The 17,117-nt window shown below is 35.4% G+C and overlaps 1 protein-coding gene across 10 annotated transcripts in view; it reads left to right on the plus strand.

The window, feature by feature from the left end:
* Nucleotides 1–17,117, plus strand: part of FOCAD (focadhesin) — a 302,205-nt gene that overhangs the window by 167,590 nt on the left and 117,498 nt on the right. For all 10 annotated transcript variants that reach the window (XR_013534562.1, XR_013534576.1, XM_078370173.1 and 7 more), the window contains 4 exons: nucleotides 3,333–3,467; nucleotides 6,670–6,720; nucleotides 7,590–7,673; nucleotides 13,492–13,618. Coding sequence is in view for 8 of the 10 variants with exons in the window: in XM_078370173.1 (XP_078226299.1) it covers nucleotides 3,333–3,467; nucleotides 6,670–6,720; nucleotides 7,590–7,673; nucleotides 13,492–13,618 (397 nt within the window). In the remaining 2 variants the exon portion in view is untranslated. The remainder of the gene's footprint in view (nucleotides 1–3,332; nucleotides 3,468–6,669; nucleotides 6,721–7,589; nucleotides 7,674–13,491; nucleotides 13,619–17,117) is intronic.

The following is a 17,117-nucleotide window of genomic DNA, read 5'->3' on the forward strand; positions in this document are numbered from 1 at the left end:
ACATGGATGAACCCTGGAAACAGTTTACTAACTGAAAGAAGCCAGTCACAGAAGAGCACATATTATATTATTCTATTTATAGGGAAGGACCAGAATAGGCAAATTTATAGAGATGGAAAGTAGATTTGTGGTTCCCTATATTTCAGGAGGTTAGAGGGGCAGTCAAGAGTGATGAATGATTACGGGTTTTGGGTGGAGGCGATAAAAATATTCCAAAGTTGAATGTGATGATTGTATAGCTTTGTAAGTGTACCAAAAACCATTGAAAGAGCTGTCGTTAAAAGAGAACATAGCGGGTGGATCATGAGGTCCAGAGACCACCCTGGCCAACATGGTGAAACCCCGTCTCTACTAAAAATACAAAAAATTACCTGGGCACGGTGGCACGTGCCTGTAATCCCAGCTACTCAGGAGGCTGAGGCAGGAGAATTGCCTGAACCCAGGAGGCGGAGGTTGCCATGAGCCGAGATCGCACCATTGCACTCCAGCCTGGGTAACAAGAGCAAAAACTCTGTCTCAAAAAAAAAAAAAAGAGAGAGAACAGAGATAATTCTTTCAGTTTTTTCACCTTTCTTCCCATAATATTAACATCTTGCTTATGTAACTATAATACAGTTATTAAAACTAAGAAATTAATATTGGTGCAGTGCTGTTAACTGAATTACATATATTTTGTTTAAAATGCCCTTTTTCTGTTTAGGATCCTGTCCAGGATCCCATATTGCATTTAGTTGTCAAGTTTCTTTATTAGCCATTTTCACCCTGCTGATAAAGACATACCCAAGACTGGGCAATTTACAAAAGAAAGAGGTTTGATTGAGCTTAGAGTTCCAATTGGCTGGGGAAGCCTCACAGTCATGGCCTATTCTTCTGTCCCAGAAGGCTTTAATTGTTTGAGAATAGTGCAAAGCCCTCTTATTATTTCCATAGTCTGTTGGCCTTTTTCCCTTTTCTATACTGTTTTTGTTTGTTTGTTGTAGGTGGTGGTGGTGGTGTTTTTGAGACAGAGTCTGGCTCTAGCCCAAGCTGAAGTGAAGTGGCGTAACCACTGCAACCTCCACCTCCTGGGTTCAAATGATTCTCCTGCCTCAGCCTCCTGAGTAGCTGGGATTACAGGCATCCACCACCATGCCCAGCTAATTTTTCTATTTTTAGTAGAGATGGAGTTTCACCATGTTGGCCAGGCTGGTCTTGAACTCCTGATCTCAAGTGATCCTCTGGCCTCAGCCTCTCAAAGTGCTGGGATTACAGGGGTGAGCTACCACGCCTGGCCTAAATGAATGTTTTAAGAATAGCTTTTAAATTGTTTTGCATTTCTTAACTTGAAATCTCTAAGGCTGCCTTATCGTTTAGATTTGGTTCCAACTGCTTTGGTATTTGAAATATTCTGTGATCTAACAGCCTTTCCCCACCAGTACTCATGCTTTTTTACCTACAACATTTTGTTTTGTGTTTGACTTGTTCTTTCCATTTTCTTGTGGCATGGCTGTATGATTTCTGTTCATTCTTTCTTCAAGTCTTCTCTCAAGTCTATCATCTCTTGATACTCTCCCTGATGACTTCTACCCACTGACTTATCTTTCCTCCATAGATTCCTCTTAAAACTATTTTCTCTTGAAAATAGTTTAAAATCGGCGGGCGCGGTGGCTCACGCCTGTAATCCCAGCACTTTGGGAGGCTGAGGCGGGTGGATCACGAGGTCAAGAGATCGAGACCATCTTGGTCAACATGGTGAAACCCCATCTGTACTAAAAATACAAAAAATTAGCTGGGCATGGTGGCGCGTGCCTGTAAAATCCCAGCTACTCAGGAGGCTGAGGCAGGAGAATTGCCTGAACCCAGGAGGTGGAGATTGCGGTGAGCCGAGATCGCACCATTGCTCTCCAGCCTGGGTAACAAGAGCAAAACTCCGTCTCAAAACAAACAAACAAAAGAAAATAGTTTAAAATCATATCATGTACCTTTTTGTTACCAGTAATTTAAAATGAAGTATGTTTTTCTTCCTTTACATAAGGTGTCAATTTCTTTGAAGGGTTAGATCGTGTTTATATTTTGTTTCTCTGAGTACTGTGTACCACTCTGGGTATCCAGTTGGTACTGAATTGATAGCTTTTAGAGAATTGGTTTGTGTTTTATTTCAAATGCTGATGATGTATAGTGTCGGAGTTACTTCTTTGTGTAAATGTGCCTACTGTCATACCTGGTATACAGTACTGCCCTTAGTAAAGGTTAGTTGAAAGAAATCATGTAGGGGATCCCAAATTAAAGGACATTTATTATTCTGCTGTTTCACAGGGAGTATAAAGTAAGAGCAAATGCGCTGAATTCAAGTTTTCTCAGAAATACTCTGTCTATGGTCTCTTTTGAGCCTCTCCTTAGTCTGTGTCCTTAAGTATATATCGCTCATTTACCTTTGACATTTTTTTATTTAATGCCTTATGTAGTTTTTCTAATTAATTTACATTTGTAGATAGAGAAAAATTGTGTTAATTACAGCTTAAAAGAAGAGACTGGAATATTTTAGAAACATTAATTCTTGTTAAAGTCTATCTGATTGATCTGTGTTTGCAATCTTCGTATCTGAGTCTTAAAATTTTCATAAAACATCTACCACTGAAAAAATCATCAGTTATAGTTGGAATTGAACTTAAGACATTTGACTATCCATAAAACCAGATATTGAAATGAATAAAGAACACTTGGTTTAAGAAAATTGGGTCAAGTTAGAAATGATACAACATTTTTGCTGGGCTTTAGATTTATTTTATTATTTAATGACCTCTTAAACCAGAATTGACTTTTAAAATGTCTTAAATTGTTATTTTAAATAATACAGTTATTCTCCTTACCTCTTAAGAGCCTGTAAGGTGATTTGAGAATGTTTGATTTATATATATCACCCCAGTTTTCTGAGTGGTGATGTTTTAACAGGACTGAAAAACTAAAAAGTCTGGATACCTGGCTTTAGAAATGTGTTAGCATTATCTTACCATCTTTGCTTCAGTGGCTGGTTCTTCAACAATGTATATAGCTAGATAATCTGAAGTTAATTTTGTGTGTGTCAGTAAGAGTGAGAGCTCCTGTGCTTTAGAGTTATTTACTTGGTTAACTAAAAACAAAATAGTGAAAAAGCAGGCAGGCGCAACTTAAAACAGTTTACATTGGTTTAAGTAATTTCATTTGAGGGGTGGTACCTTATCAAATCCTGTCTTCTAGTCTTAGTTTTATTTTTTTCTTAAGTTTCCTTCTAAAACAATATAGTACTCTTAATTAATGGCTTTATATGGTTCGGAGTCTTGTTAAATGTTACCCTTTTTTTATTTGCTTCATAGGTTGTTTGCATTCGCTCCACTTGGAATGCTCTCTCTCCAAAGCTGAGTTGTGACACAAGACCTCTCATTCTGAAGACCCTCAGTGAACTGTTTTCTCTGGTTCCTTCCTTAACAGTCAATACAACTGAATATGAGGTACGCATTTGGAGCTCAACACATTTCCTGCTTCTTCATTGGAAAGATGAGTGTTATAATAACTTTTGGAGTAAATATTCCTAACCTTTTGTTGTTGTTGTTCAGAGACCATATTGATGCCTGTATGGACTCTTAGGAGTAAAAGGATAGCTTGATAATCACTCTATGTCTAAGATTTATTTACATAAAGGATACCAACTTTTAATTATAGGAGTATTGTCAAGATTTTAAAGTCAATATTGTAAAAATAGTGTTTCCAAAATAATAGAATTCATAAAGCCAACCATTTAAAATAATTTTATTAATGTTTTAAGTTCTAAAGAGTAAGTGACAAATACAGTAATAAAGGCAGGACAGACTCTCCAAACTTTGTGAATTACTCAGCATTTGTCATTGTAATGAGTTCAAATACTTGGCAAAAGATTATTATAAGATTCATATATTAGTGCTTAGTGTTTTCTTTATTATCTCTTTTTTGAGTGAAATGCATCAGAGGATAGTGACTTGCATTTGTGCCTCCACATTTGTAAGCCGTTTTTTTTTCTCATGCTCACCTTTTTTTCTATTCCTTCATAGAGAAGCAGTTGATTTTCACTTGCAGTCTTGGTGAACTTTTAGTTTGATTTAGTGCTTCACAGACTTTGATAAACTGCCACTCCAGCAATCAGATTTCAATAATAGTCCCTCATATGTTTTAGATCATCTAGTTAAGACAGGCTTATAAGATACATCAACTCATTCTAAATGTTGCACAATGAATAAAATCGAATTTATTCTTACTGGGCTATACAATAGCTATATCAGTACCTGGTACATAATCTATATGTAGTAAGTAGCTGAATGAATATTTGAATCAATACAGGATATTTTGGTTTATTTTTACATGTAGCCTTTTTTTAGGGTCTTAAAAAAATCAGTTTGTGACTCCCAAGTATATAGTTCATCAACATTTTTTCTTATGGCTGCAGTTCACAGGCACTTGCTCTTATATTGCCAGGGAGTCTACAGGGCTACTGATAATAAGCTAAGACTAAAAACCAACGTAAGGCCATATTGTGTATATTTACTTTATGTCTTTAGGGGCTAAAATCATATACCTTTGTATTGCTTGTACCTTGAGTTCATCAGATTTTATTACAAGTTAATTTATGAATCGATTGGTGTGTTGGTTTCTTGTATTGGCATATCCATGGTTGTGAGTTGTCTTTTGGACTAGATTTTTTTTTTTCTCCAGATTTTACATCATTTTCCTCTGGTATCTTATTTTGGTTGTCTTCATGCTTATATAATATTAGGGTTCCTCCATTGTTCAGGCAAACTGCTTTGGGGCCATTCTCTCCATCTCCTCCTGCCCAGTTGGGGGTGGGGGTTTCTTCAGTGAACATAGTCCCCTTAAAAGCCGAAGTAAAGAAATGTAGAAGGAGAAACCCTCCTTCCTCTCCCCCCTTTTATCTTTGTGTGTTTATATAATTTGTTTTTTAACTTCTTAAAATTTGTTTGGATGTGAGCCAAGCTGAATTTAATTTTTCCCAAAGCACTTCTTAGGTCATTTCTATCCCTGGTTACTTCATTACCTTAAGTTTCCCTAAAGTGTAGTCCAACCTCTTTACACCAAGTTTATAAAACATTCTGGAATCTGGCCTCATATAGTGTTCTGTATCCTGCACTCCAAAAAATCCTAACCACTTTTAGTGTCCTTATCTTCCTCCAGACTTTTCTGTTTCTTTTCCTTTATGTTACTCCCTCTATCTAAAATTACTTTCTTTTTCATCTTTAATTAAAAACTATATTTTAGGAAGAAAAGGATTATTTTAACTCATCATATCCTTTGAGAGTTTGTCTATCAGCTGGAGTCTATTGTTCACAAAGTTCTTTATACTGTTCTAGGAACATTTATTCCATTTTATACTATAGGTATATGTATGCATATACCATTTTCCCCATTGAACTATAAGCTTATTGAAAATAGAGTTCATGATTTAATTATAGCATATTTTCTCAATTGCTTTGCACAGTGCTTGCTTCACTTATTCATTGAATTGGATATATTTATTAAAACTGCACTAGGTCTTAGAGATACTAATAAATATAGTCAATCCAATTTTTGAGTACCTATTCAATCCCCCGCACTCTGCTAGTTGGTTAATACCAATTAGTTCTAATATATGATAGGAAGGTATTATTTTTTATGGTATAGTTAAAGAAACTAAAGTTTTGAGAGACCCATGTATTTATTAGACAAATATTTATTGAGTATCTGCTATGTTCTAGGCAGGTAATTTGACTAAGACTGTAGTTAAAAAGCTAAGTGAAAGCTGGTGTCTGAACCTAGGACTTTCTAGCTTCATCTCCTTTATTTTCCCATTATACCATGTTGCCAGTCCATGCTTTCTAGAAGCCCAAAGGTAGGTAAAGGTGATAGATAGGAGTGATGATAATTATCATAATATTTGATGAGCACAGGGCAATGAGAGTATGGTGGAAAAAATGACAAACATTCTTAGCAAGAATCCAAGGAAACTATATGTGTTATTGGACTTGGAACTGGAAGAATTAATACACTGTTGCTCCCCGTTGAGGTTTGGGGCTTAGCATATGCAAAGGCAAGGAGGTATAGAGGAACCTAATATGATTTAGAAGAGCAGACAGTTAGCTATGGCGGCGAGGACGAAGACCACAGGCTGTTGGAAGGTAAATGGCTTTTATGCTTCATCATTTATTTATTACGTATTTGTCATCTTTGAGGAACTATGTGAGCTCTGTGGTTTAGGTCTTTGAAATGAAAAATCAGTCATTGCCCTAATTAGTGGACAACCTTGTAGAGAGTTAGTCATGCTAGGTGCTGAAAAGTACCATGTGCTATATGGCCATGTAGAGAAAGGAAAACTCTTGGGTAAGCTATAACAGTGGCATGAAAGCATTACAGTTCTGTTAGTACTTGAAGGGACAAAGAGTAAGAAATGGTTAGGTTTCTAAATTTCATAATCTTAAAATCTTAATGTGTTTAAAATATGCATGTGCTTAGAAGATAAGTTTGTTTCTGAATATTTACATTTTGTAAATGATGGGTGAATACACATTAAGTGAATTTCTGATGGCATTACTTTAAAAGTGACTTAATTTTTATTGTTTGGTACTTTGGATTGTTTATTCTCAGTTTTAGCTTGGTTTTAACTATGTATTCTTTTGTTTAACTTTTCAGAATTTTAAAGTTCAAGTCCTCAGCTTCCTATGGACTCATACTCAAAACAAGGTATTATCACAAGGCTTGTCAGTGAATCAGAACAAAGCTAGGGAAATTTCAAAATTTGTTTTATAAATAAGACTCTTAGGATAAAAAGTACAACTGCCTTGAAATAATGGATTCTCGATTTTTTAAAAAAGTATGACTATTCATAAGTTTTGGTTTCAAAAATTATTCTCAATTTATGTCCATTAATAGACTTTTACGATAAAGTGTACTTAGTGAATTTGACAGATAGGAAGAAGAACTGTTGACATAATTTTATATTTTTGTATGGTTTTTTCCCCTTTTCTGTTTTGCCCCTTCCCCACCAACAAGCATACCAAACAAACAAAAAGTCCATCCCATTTTTTAGATGTTGTTTCCAATCAAGGATTATATATAGAGACTGCTGGTGATATTATACCTAACTCATGGATGAATGAGCTTGGATTCCAAAAGCCTAACTTGCCCTATTAGTAGGTGGAGAATCAAAATCCAAACCCAGTCCTCTCAGACAATAACTCCTTATTGTCTTTCTGCTAAATCATTCTACTTCATGGAGACCTGAGCAGTTTATGAATTACTTTTAGTTGGGCATATTCTCCAAGAAAATGTTTAATGCTGATAATTTTTTTCCAGTTCTTATTTTCCTTCTCAGACCCTTTCACTTTTTCCTCTGCAATATTTTCTTTTGAAATGAGGATTAAATTTCTGAATCTCTCCTCTGAAATTGCAAGTAAATGTCCTTTTGGCCTAGGCAAAGGTTTAATACCATTTTCAAAGCACTGACTGTAGAACCTTGGGATTGGTGAGGGAAGGTGTCTTTCCCTTTCCAGATTTGATCTTTAATGTACGTTGTGTTTTTTGTTTGCTTGCTTTTCTTTTCCACTACCTAGGACCCAATTGTAGTAAATGCCGCATATAGATCCCTGTCCCACTTTAGTGCGGGAGAACACACCATTCTTCATCTGCCTGAAAAGGTAGGCATATCTGCTTTCTCACTGGTATTTCTGAATTTGCCAGAGTTTACATCCTTGTCTCGCTTATCTTAGGAGATCCTTACCTGATGAATATATGTAACCCTAGATTTGTTACCCATGCAAGATAAAAATTAGTACCCATTATTTGTTTATTTGTAAACAACTGTAGAGGTTTGAAGCAGATGGAAGACACCTGTGATGCAAATGAAATCTTCCTAAGGTGACTGGGTATATAGACTTGCTCCAGATCTGAGCCATTCGTAGGAATCACTTTGCCTAGTTAGTAAGCCATCCTGGACTTTAATCCAAGCATGGCCTTCATAGACTAAGATTTTATACCACCTGTGCAGCCAGTGATCTCTATTTGTGATAAAGAATGGGGTGCCATATGAAAAAAATCTGCTATTTTTTTTAATATATGTGAAATGTTACATAGGTTAGCCCCGGAAAACTGGATGAAGAAAGTATCACTATCTTTCAAGGGTTAACACATAGTGTGATGTCTTAGTTTTTAGACTAAACTAAAAACATACAACCTTTTCTAGTATCTGCCTAATATAATCAGGTTTAAATTAGTAGATCACATAATGGGTTAAACATCTGATTTCTCATGTAGTGCCACTCTGCAATTCATACAGATGTTTATTGAATGCCACTGAAGTGTCAAGCAGACATTGTGTTAGATGAAGTTACATGTAACATTACCCAGACTCTGTCTTCGAGGTCAAGTGGCAAAAAGGTTTGGTGTGAATTTCTTGGAATCCTCAGGCATTAAAATCGGTTTGGCTTTTTCTTCTGGATTGCATTTATACTGAGATTAGATGCCAATAGGAACCAGGCAAACTTCTGTTTACTGAATTGAATTGGAGCCACCATATTAAAAAGGATTGAAAATAGGCTCTTGTAAAACCAAATCCTAAGTCAGGCAGGATTTCCTGTGTCATTGAGGACTTACAAAGACAGACTGACTGCTTGTCATGCAGTGATCACAAATGGGAAGACTTAAGTAAAGATGTTTTATGACTCATACAATCAAAAAAGGTGGGACTTCAGACTCACTGTGGTGACTAGCAATACCCATTGTTGCTTTAAAAAAGAAAAGAAGGAAAAAAGCTACATGTAAATTTGATGTGCAAACACCTGCCAATAGATGAGCTATAGCATCTGGAGAGGAACCTTTTATTCTTGTTTTTAATAGGTAATTATTCATTTAAGTCACAGCATAAAAATTACTCCTATTTTTACCTGTTGTTCCTAAAATATTCCAGTTAGAGTAGTAGCTTTTATTAAATAACTCCAGCATACTATTGACATTTAGTCTCCACCTTTTAAAACATTGACTTGTTTATATATTTTTTTCTAATTTCAGGGTTGTATGCAATTTCCAATTATGTTTGCAAGAGTTTATAAGTGCTATACTCCGTTAAATGTTACCTACTTTCTTAATCTAACTCTTCTAAACTCTTTGATCCCTGAATAGCCATAAATAGCTTTTTATATCTTCCAACATAAATGGTAAATGTACTTAGAGTTGGGGTTTCTATATATGTTTGGGTTTTCAGCATCAGAGTTGAAAGAGCTATAAAGGAAAGCTATAAGGTTTATCCTTTTGTAGCTATGCTTTTCAGCCTTTTTTTTTTTCTCCTGCTCTAATCCCCTTCTGGGATATGACCCACTCCAAAAAGTAACAATAGCTCACTGCAGTGGATATTCTGAACTGAGGTTGAGATGGGGGGTATAGTGGTTTGAAAGAGTCTTCCTCACTCTGACCCCAGCTTCTGATACAGAGGACCTATCTCTTTGTGGAGAATCATTGCTTCTAAGACCACACCATGCATTCTTATTCTTTTCATTGATCGCTACATTTCAGTTTGGCTGTTCGAACACCTAAAGACTAAAAGTTCATAAAGTGTTCAAGGTGTTCATATCCGAAACGAGTCCCCAAAGGCTAAGGATCCAGCTTTGTCGGTGCTTCACCTGAGTTTTGTAGATGTGACACTATAAAACAGTGGTATGAAACTGCAGCTCGTTTTTCTATAAAAATATATTTTCAAATGTTTCGGAAGTTCCTGTCAAGTGGGACTTCTTTAATGTAAAAACTAAGATTCTTCTTTGTTGACAGACATTACTCTGCACTAAGGGCCACACAAGACACCTGTCCATTTTCCCAGTGAAAGTATGTCTATATTCTCTCTTCTTATCTATGAAACTTGTGAAATAAACTTTTGAGCCCTTCTTGAATTTCGAGTAGAACTGAAAAAAAAAAGATACAAGGCATCTTTACAGATGTGGCTACTTTTTATAATTTGGCTACTTTTTAAAGTACTGATTTTCTTTAAATTTACTTAAATATTTCTTGTTGATTGCTGAACATCAATTTATGTTGTATAACTTCTTGAAAGTTAACAGACTGGTAGAACAAAAGGAATAAGAGGAGTGGCAGATACCAGAATAAAGGTTTAGGGATGAATAAAACAACATATCTACGGTAAGGTGGAAAATGGCACCGGATAAATGGTAAAGCTGATTGAGGTTCAATGAGTTAAGAATTTGAATACCATGTTGATGAATTCATCTTTCTTGTCATTTGTTACCGAGAATTTCTATGGGATTAGAGGTACTTGCATTGGTTTAATAATAATTTATTTGGTATATACTAAGCACTGGGTCCTACCTTATGAGCTGAGGATGTTGACTGACTGCCCATATTTTGTGGTTTGTAACAGGATCATTGTTAATCACTTGAAGCATGTAGATCTAAAATTGGTTTAAAATTTCAGGGGACTTCTTTGAGGACATGTTGATTCTAATGTTGAAAACTAGATAAGAATGATTTTTCCCTTTTAGCTTTAATTTTTTTTTGTTTTTATAAAAGCTAGTTACACTCTTCCCCTGTTGTCTTTAGCACACCTCCCCCTACCAAAAAAAAAAAAAAAAAAAAAAAAACAAACAAAAACTATGGAGAAGTTTCCTTGTTAAAAAATCAGCAATGGATAAATATTTAGGTAGAAGCTAGTGACTTTCCTCTCTGACTTGGTTTCATTAAAAAACATTCACCTATTTAAAAATTAAACTTGTTTTCTTGATTTTGAGGGTTAATTTTAGAAATAATATAAAAGAACTGATTATGCATTCAGGGTTGGTATAAATATGGTGTAACCCATTTGGCTTTGATTTAAAGTGAATGTCACTGCATTCATCAGAAGCTGTTTCTCTTTTTAACTGAATAATTTATGCAGATACTTGACGTGTTCCAAATAAAATTCTCTGTTTATGCACAAACCCTTGGATTTCCATAGGTTATAGACACAGAAAGTTGGTTGAAAGGTTATCCGGCTCAGAATCTACAGTGAGGCATTTTGTGGGATATGCTTTCCAGTATACTAAACAGTACAGTATGCTTTCCAGTTAGGTCCACAGCTACGATGGTTGGACTTACAATTTTTCAACTTTGTGATGGTGCAAAGTGATACATATTAGGTAGAAATGGTACTTTGAATTTTGGTCATATTAAGTAATTAGGTTGACTGCACAGAAGGACAGGATAGGAGGATAGGAAAAAAATGGTACAGAAATGATCATATTCCTTTTATACTAAATAATTTTGGAAGCATTTGGTCTTGGCATAGTTTGCACAGCACTTTAAGGTTCCTCTGGTGGTGGCAGTGACTCGCCCCCTACCCCCGCCCCTCTTCCTCTTTTCCTTCTACTCCCCTCCTGCGCGCTTCCCCTCCTCTTCCTCTGCATGCCTACATACCTTCCTCCCTTCCTAGCTACGTCCTTACCTCTTTTTTTCTTTCTGTACAGCTTTATTGACATATGACTCACATACTGTATAACTCACCCATTTAAAGTATGCAATTTAGTGGTTTTGGTATATTTAAACAATTGTGCAACTAATCACAGAGCAACCACAATCTCGTTTTAGAACATTTTCTCGCCTAAAAGAAACTATTAGCAGTCAGTCTTTATTACGCCATTCCCTCTCCCAGACCTAAGCAACCACTAATCTGCTTTTGGCCTCTGTGAGTTTGCCTATTCTGGACTGTTCCTATAAATGGAAGCATACAGAATGTGGTCTTTTGTGACTGGCTTCCTTCACTTAGCATAGTGTTTTCAAGATTCTTTAATGTGTAGCATGTATTTGTACTTTATTTCTTTTTATGGCTGGATAATTCATGGTATGGACTTATACTACATTTTTTGTTTATATATTTCATCAATTGATGAACATTTGGGCTGCATCCATTTTAGAGCAATTATAAATAATACATCTGTGAACATTTGTATGCAAGCTTTTATGTGATCATATATTTTCATTACTCTTCCTTATATACCTAGGAGTGAAACCACTAGGCCGTATAGTAACTCTATTTTTCTGTTTTCCCAAATTACTATGATGTAAAAAGTCAGGAAGCAAGGCAGAAGGACTCAGAACCAACTTCTTTCTCAGGACTTTTTAGGCCACCAGAGTTGGTTAGAATCTTTAAGACAACTGTTAATGAGAGTAAACCTGGAAGACCTTGAGTATGCATACAGACCAGTCACTTGAAAAACCCTGCTGGTCAGAATCAAAAGGTTTGCAAACATTCCAGGGTTTCTCTGATATGCAGTGATTTCAACAGATGCTTTCATACCCTATCTAGAGTATACTTGATAGCTATCTCTGTAAGTATGACTGATTCAAGCTCTCTGAGAATTAGGTACTTAATACTGAATCTGAATTAAATCTTGTCTTGGACAGTGCTCGGGTAGTCAGGTTGCTTTCACTTCTCCTTCACTAGTGAAGAGAACACTAGTTATGGTTGAAAGCCTTCATTGGAGTTGAGATTATTATGCTTAAGAGAAGCATTTTCTTTCTGTTTCTTTTATTCCCCTGCAAGAATCCTGACTCAGTGCAGTTCCTAAATGGAACAGTGCTTTGGGGACCTATGAAGAAGGCAGTCTACAGGAATTGTTAATTATTTCTAAAAATAACTCTGGGAGACGGGCTAATGGTAATGACTGGATTCTGGCACTTTATGGTTATAGAAACCATTTTTGTATATTTTGATTTCCTCCCCTAATGCTTAATTATCTCCATGTGGGCATTATGATAGAGTGTCATTGAAAGTATTAAAAATTTAATTAATGGCCTAACAATTATATCTTGTGAAAACAATAGTGGAAATCTTTTTACATTTTTAATTTTTGGTTCAAACAAACCTAACTAATCAAAGAGCAACCACAAAATCTTCAAAATGCAAATTAGACACAATAATGTACAGCTAGCAGTTACAGATTTTAGTGTTTTTGTATTCCATAGCAGCAAACTGCCAAGTCTTAAAAAAAAAAAAAAAAAAAGTCAACTAAAGCATTCTGTTGTTCCCTGAGCTCTACTGTATATTCCACTGGAAGATTTTAAGCTCTGTCTAGAAGTATGACTAGAATCACAAATTTTTAAAAAATGTTAAGACAAGGCAAATATTTAACTATGAGCTTTAGATGTTAAATATATTGAATATGTCAGTGTTTGCATTTTATTGTTGGATGGTATAGAATTTTATAGTTTTCTATAATAATTGCTTATGCCAGCTTACAGTGATTTACTGTATTAACATTAGTTTTTTTATACAGATTTAAGATTGTATCTAATAGATTAGAGTTTACCATTTAGTTTATCTGCAAAAGGAATAGATTTAAAAAATTAATTTTAGGTCTATTATGTTAGAGTGATGAAGTCTAACACAATTTTAAAATCTTGTCACAAAAAGGATAAACTATTTTACATAATGTTTTATTATGATCCTCTCTATGAGCTTTTCACTTCTCATTTCAGATAAGACCAGAAATTCCCATTCCTGAAGAGTTAGGTGATGATGAAGATGAGGAGGATGTGAATCTTTCAGTTCCTGGCTCTTGCTATCTCAAACTATTGTCACTTACTAACTCTTCTGTTTTACCAGGTGAGTCCTATTTGGTAGTAGAGAAGCTGGCATTTTTTCGTGCTTTGATCGGTCTGATTGTATTATTTTGTGATAGGTACATACAGTAGTTTAATCCTAAGTACTTATTGTTTAACGAGAATGTTAAATGCACAGATCTGTTCTATAGAGATGGCATGAGGTAGTACAGTGTTAAAACATATGAAAAATGTTAGCTCCAGTAGCATTTAACAAGAAAACAAGCGTAAATAACTGTGTTCAGTGATAATTAAAATACATTCGAAAAGCTAAATGTATCCCACAGGATGAATTTACACTGGTACTCTAGGTCATTGGTTTAAATAATACTTCATTATATAAACTGAGTGAAAAGATCATTCATTAGGTTATTCGGGGATTTACCAAGTAGTTTCATTATTATACATTTATTCTTTCTATAGAGTTATGCCAAATATGTTACTGATATTTATTTGAGAGCTATAAATTAATGCTTTTAAAAGATGGATCAAATTGTATGGTCTTTCAGCTTTGATGTGAAGCTTATAGGGCCTTTAGCTTTTAAAAAGTAGGCTAGGTGCAGTGGCTCACACCTGTAATCCCAGCACTTTGGGAGGCTGAGCTGGGTGGCTTGCTTGAGGTCAGGAGTTAAATACAAAACTTAACCTGGTGTGGTGGTGCATGCCTGTAGTCCCAGCTACTTGGGTGGCTGAGGCACAAGAATCACTTGAACTTGGAGGTGGAGGTTGCAGTGAGGCGGGATCCTGCCACTGCATTCTATCCTAGGTGACAGAGCAAGACTCTGTCTCCAAAAAAAAAAAAGTATGATAATGCTTACATGTTGTAATTATTCTATATGTATATTGTGTTTAGAAATACTCACCTGCTCCTTTTACTATATACCCTTCCCAAGAAATGGTCAATGATGCCATTTGAAAATTACATTTGATTGTGGACTGTGATTGGGGAGTTACGTTATTTTATTTTGAATGTTACTTTCCAATCATTAAAAATTATTTAAAAATTCCTCTAGTGATTTATTGTGATTACATAGCTTTTCTGTATTAGACAACATTTTGCTTAGTTTTGTTCCAATTCTACTTTGAATGTTCACCTAGATGCAAAAATTTGATTTCTGTAAATGAAGTTCAATGAAAACAAGGAATGTCATTTTATCTTCTCGGTCATCATTATACTAGCCTGTAATGCTGTTAGTTTTTTTTCCCTGGTTTCATCCAACATGGAAATTCCTGGGAAATTCGGCCAAATATGTACTATATATTTCTAGACAAAGTTCCTGTTACAATTCCCTGCCTGCTTTTATTAGAGAAAACTGAATGGCCAAGTTAGACAGAGTTCACCTTTTCTCTTCTCCTGATATCTAGAAAGAAGCTTCAAAGGCTGATTCCTTCTTCCTCTCTTCTGTTCTTCCCCACTTCCTACCTCTTAGCTTTTCAGAGTCTAAGACCTCGTTGAAGTTAACATGACTCCAAGGAAGGAAAAAGCCTTCACTTATCCAGAGTTCTTTCTTTAACTTATAATAACCTAGAGTCAAAAGTCCTCTAGGTCTTTTTTAATGATGTTTTTTTTCACTCTTACATATAGTCCCCCGTCACAGTCTGTGGTGTTAGAAGAAGAAGTTGGTGGATAGTTGTTGCCAATGGGTGCTGTAGTTTGTCCTCTCAGTACAGTATGTCCAGTGCAATGGTGGCTATTACCTGACTCCTCTACATTGTTGATACTTGGTAGTTCCCAGTGCCTTCACTTGAGAAAGAAGGGGAATAGTTGAGACCAACAACTGTATTTGCTTGAGAAAATTTAGTCATTTGAGTGAGGTGGGTGATATGGATGCTATGCTGGCAAACTGTCACTATGGATACTTTTTCTTTGATTATTAGAGAGCTAGAGAAAGTATCCCTTTGATTATTAGAGAACTAGAAAAAGAACCAGGAAAAAGGCACCAGCCTAAGGAATATATACCCTAAAATGCACAAGATGAGTGATGTATATTGTCCTCCAAATGCTACAGACATAAAAGTGATTGATTTGCTGTGAATCCTGGCACTTTCTTCTTTGAATTCCTTTCAAATGAACACAAAAGCAACTGCAAAGTGAGTCCAGGAATTTGCATTATTTAAATAGAGATATTACAGATGTTGATTATTAAAAAATAGTTTTGAAATGTTTACACTTGCAAGAAGATACAAAAACAGTTTAGAGAGTTCTGTATACCTTTTTTTGCCCTCGTGCTCTAGTTGATAACATCTGACATAACCATAGTATGATATTAAATGCAGAAAATTGACAATGGCACAATATTACTAACTAAACTATAGACCAATTTGAATTTTACAGGTTTATTTCCCCAGTATATTAACTTATGGGATTAGCTATTTCTTTTCCCCTCAGGTGTCCTTAAGGGGTTTGAGCCATAACCCTAAAAGAGTGAATCCCGAACACAATAATTATGATTGTTGAAATCTTGAAAGATTAAAATTCCTAAAGTCTAAAATCCTCAAAATCACAATTCTGAAATATTAAAAATATAATTCTAGAAAAAATTTTTAAAAAGTTATTTAAAAGATGTATGTTTACATTATAAAAGGGAATTTACTTGAGAAACATAAAGACACAACAGAACACTTCATAGATCACTTTACACAATAAAATAGGCAATAGTAATATACATATTTTTGCAGTCATAAACAGGTATACCAACAATAGCCACAATATAACAATTATAAGCAGATGAATTGTGTTCATAAATTAATAGCCCCAAAACAGTATGTATAAATGCTTATCACTATGGTTGGTGATTGTGGGCTACCAGCCTTGTAACGGCAGTCATCAGAAATACTGTGATGGACAACCAAAGACTTTTGACAGAATCAGTCAAAAACCTTGAGTCAAAATCCTGGCCAACATGGTGAAACTCTGCCTCTACTAAAAATACAAAAATTAGCCGGGCATGGTGGCAGACGCCTGTAATCCCAGCTACTCAGGAGGCTGAGACAGGAGAATCACTTGAACCTGGGGCAGAGGTTGCAGTGAACTGAGATCGTACCACTGCATTTCAGCCTGAGTGACAGAGTGAGACTCTGTCTCAAAAAACAAAAACACAAAACCTCTCAACTGGTCATCACTGCATATGCAGACACCAAAATAATTGAAATTTTGAGATATTTTATGTTTCACAAATGCAGATATACAAAAATGACATCTCTACTTATTGAGGAAGTTTCAACGTTTTTACATACATACAAAGTACTTACACAGTCAGTGTTGTGATAATGCACAGTTATGGAGTCAGATTTGCAAAAATAAAAATAAAAATGCATAAAGCCAATTAGAACTCTTAAGAAGTCTCTATACAATTTGTACTTCCACTATTGGAAAAGGTGCAAAGGTGGAATACATAGCATAGTAAATTGGCACTATGCATGAAGGGGCAGAAGTTGTACATGATTGAATAATTTGGCAGGGGAGATTTCTCGTGTCTTTTGCCTGTATTTTCACTTCTGTC

This window comes from Callithrix jacchus, chromosome 1 (assembly GCF_049354715.1).
Source record: "Callithrix jacchus isolate 240 chromosome 1, calJac240_pri, whole genome shotgun sequence".
In the NCBI taxonomy this organism is placed as follows: domain Eukaryota; kingdom Metazoa; phylum Chordata; class Mammalia; order Primates; family Cebidae; genus Callithrix; species Callithrix jacchus.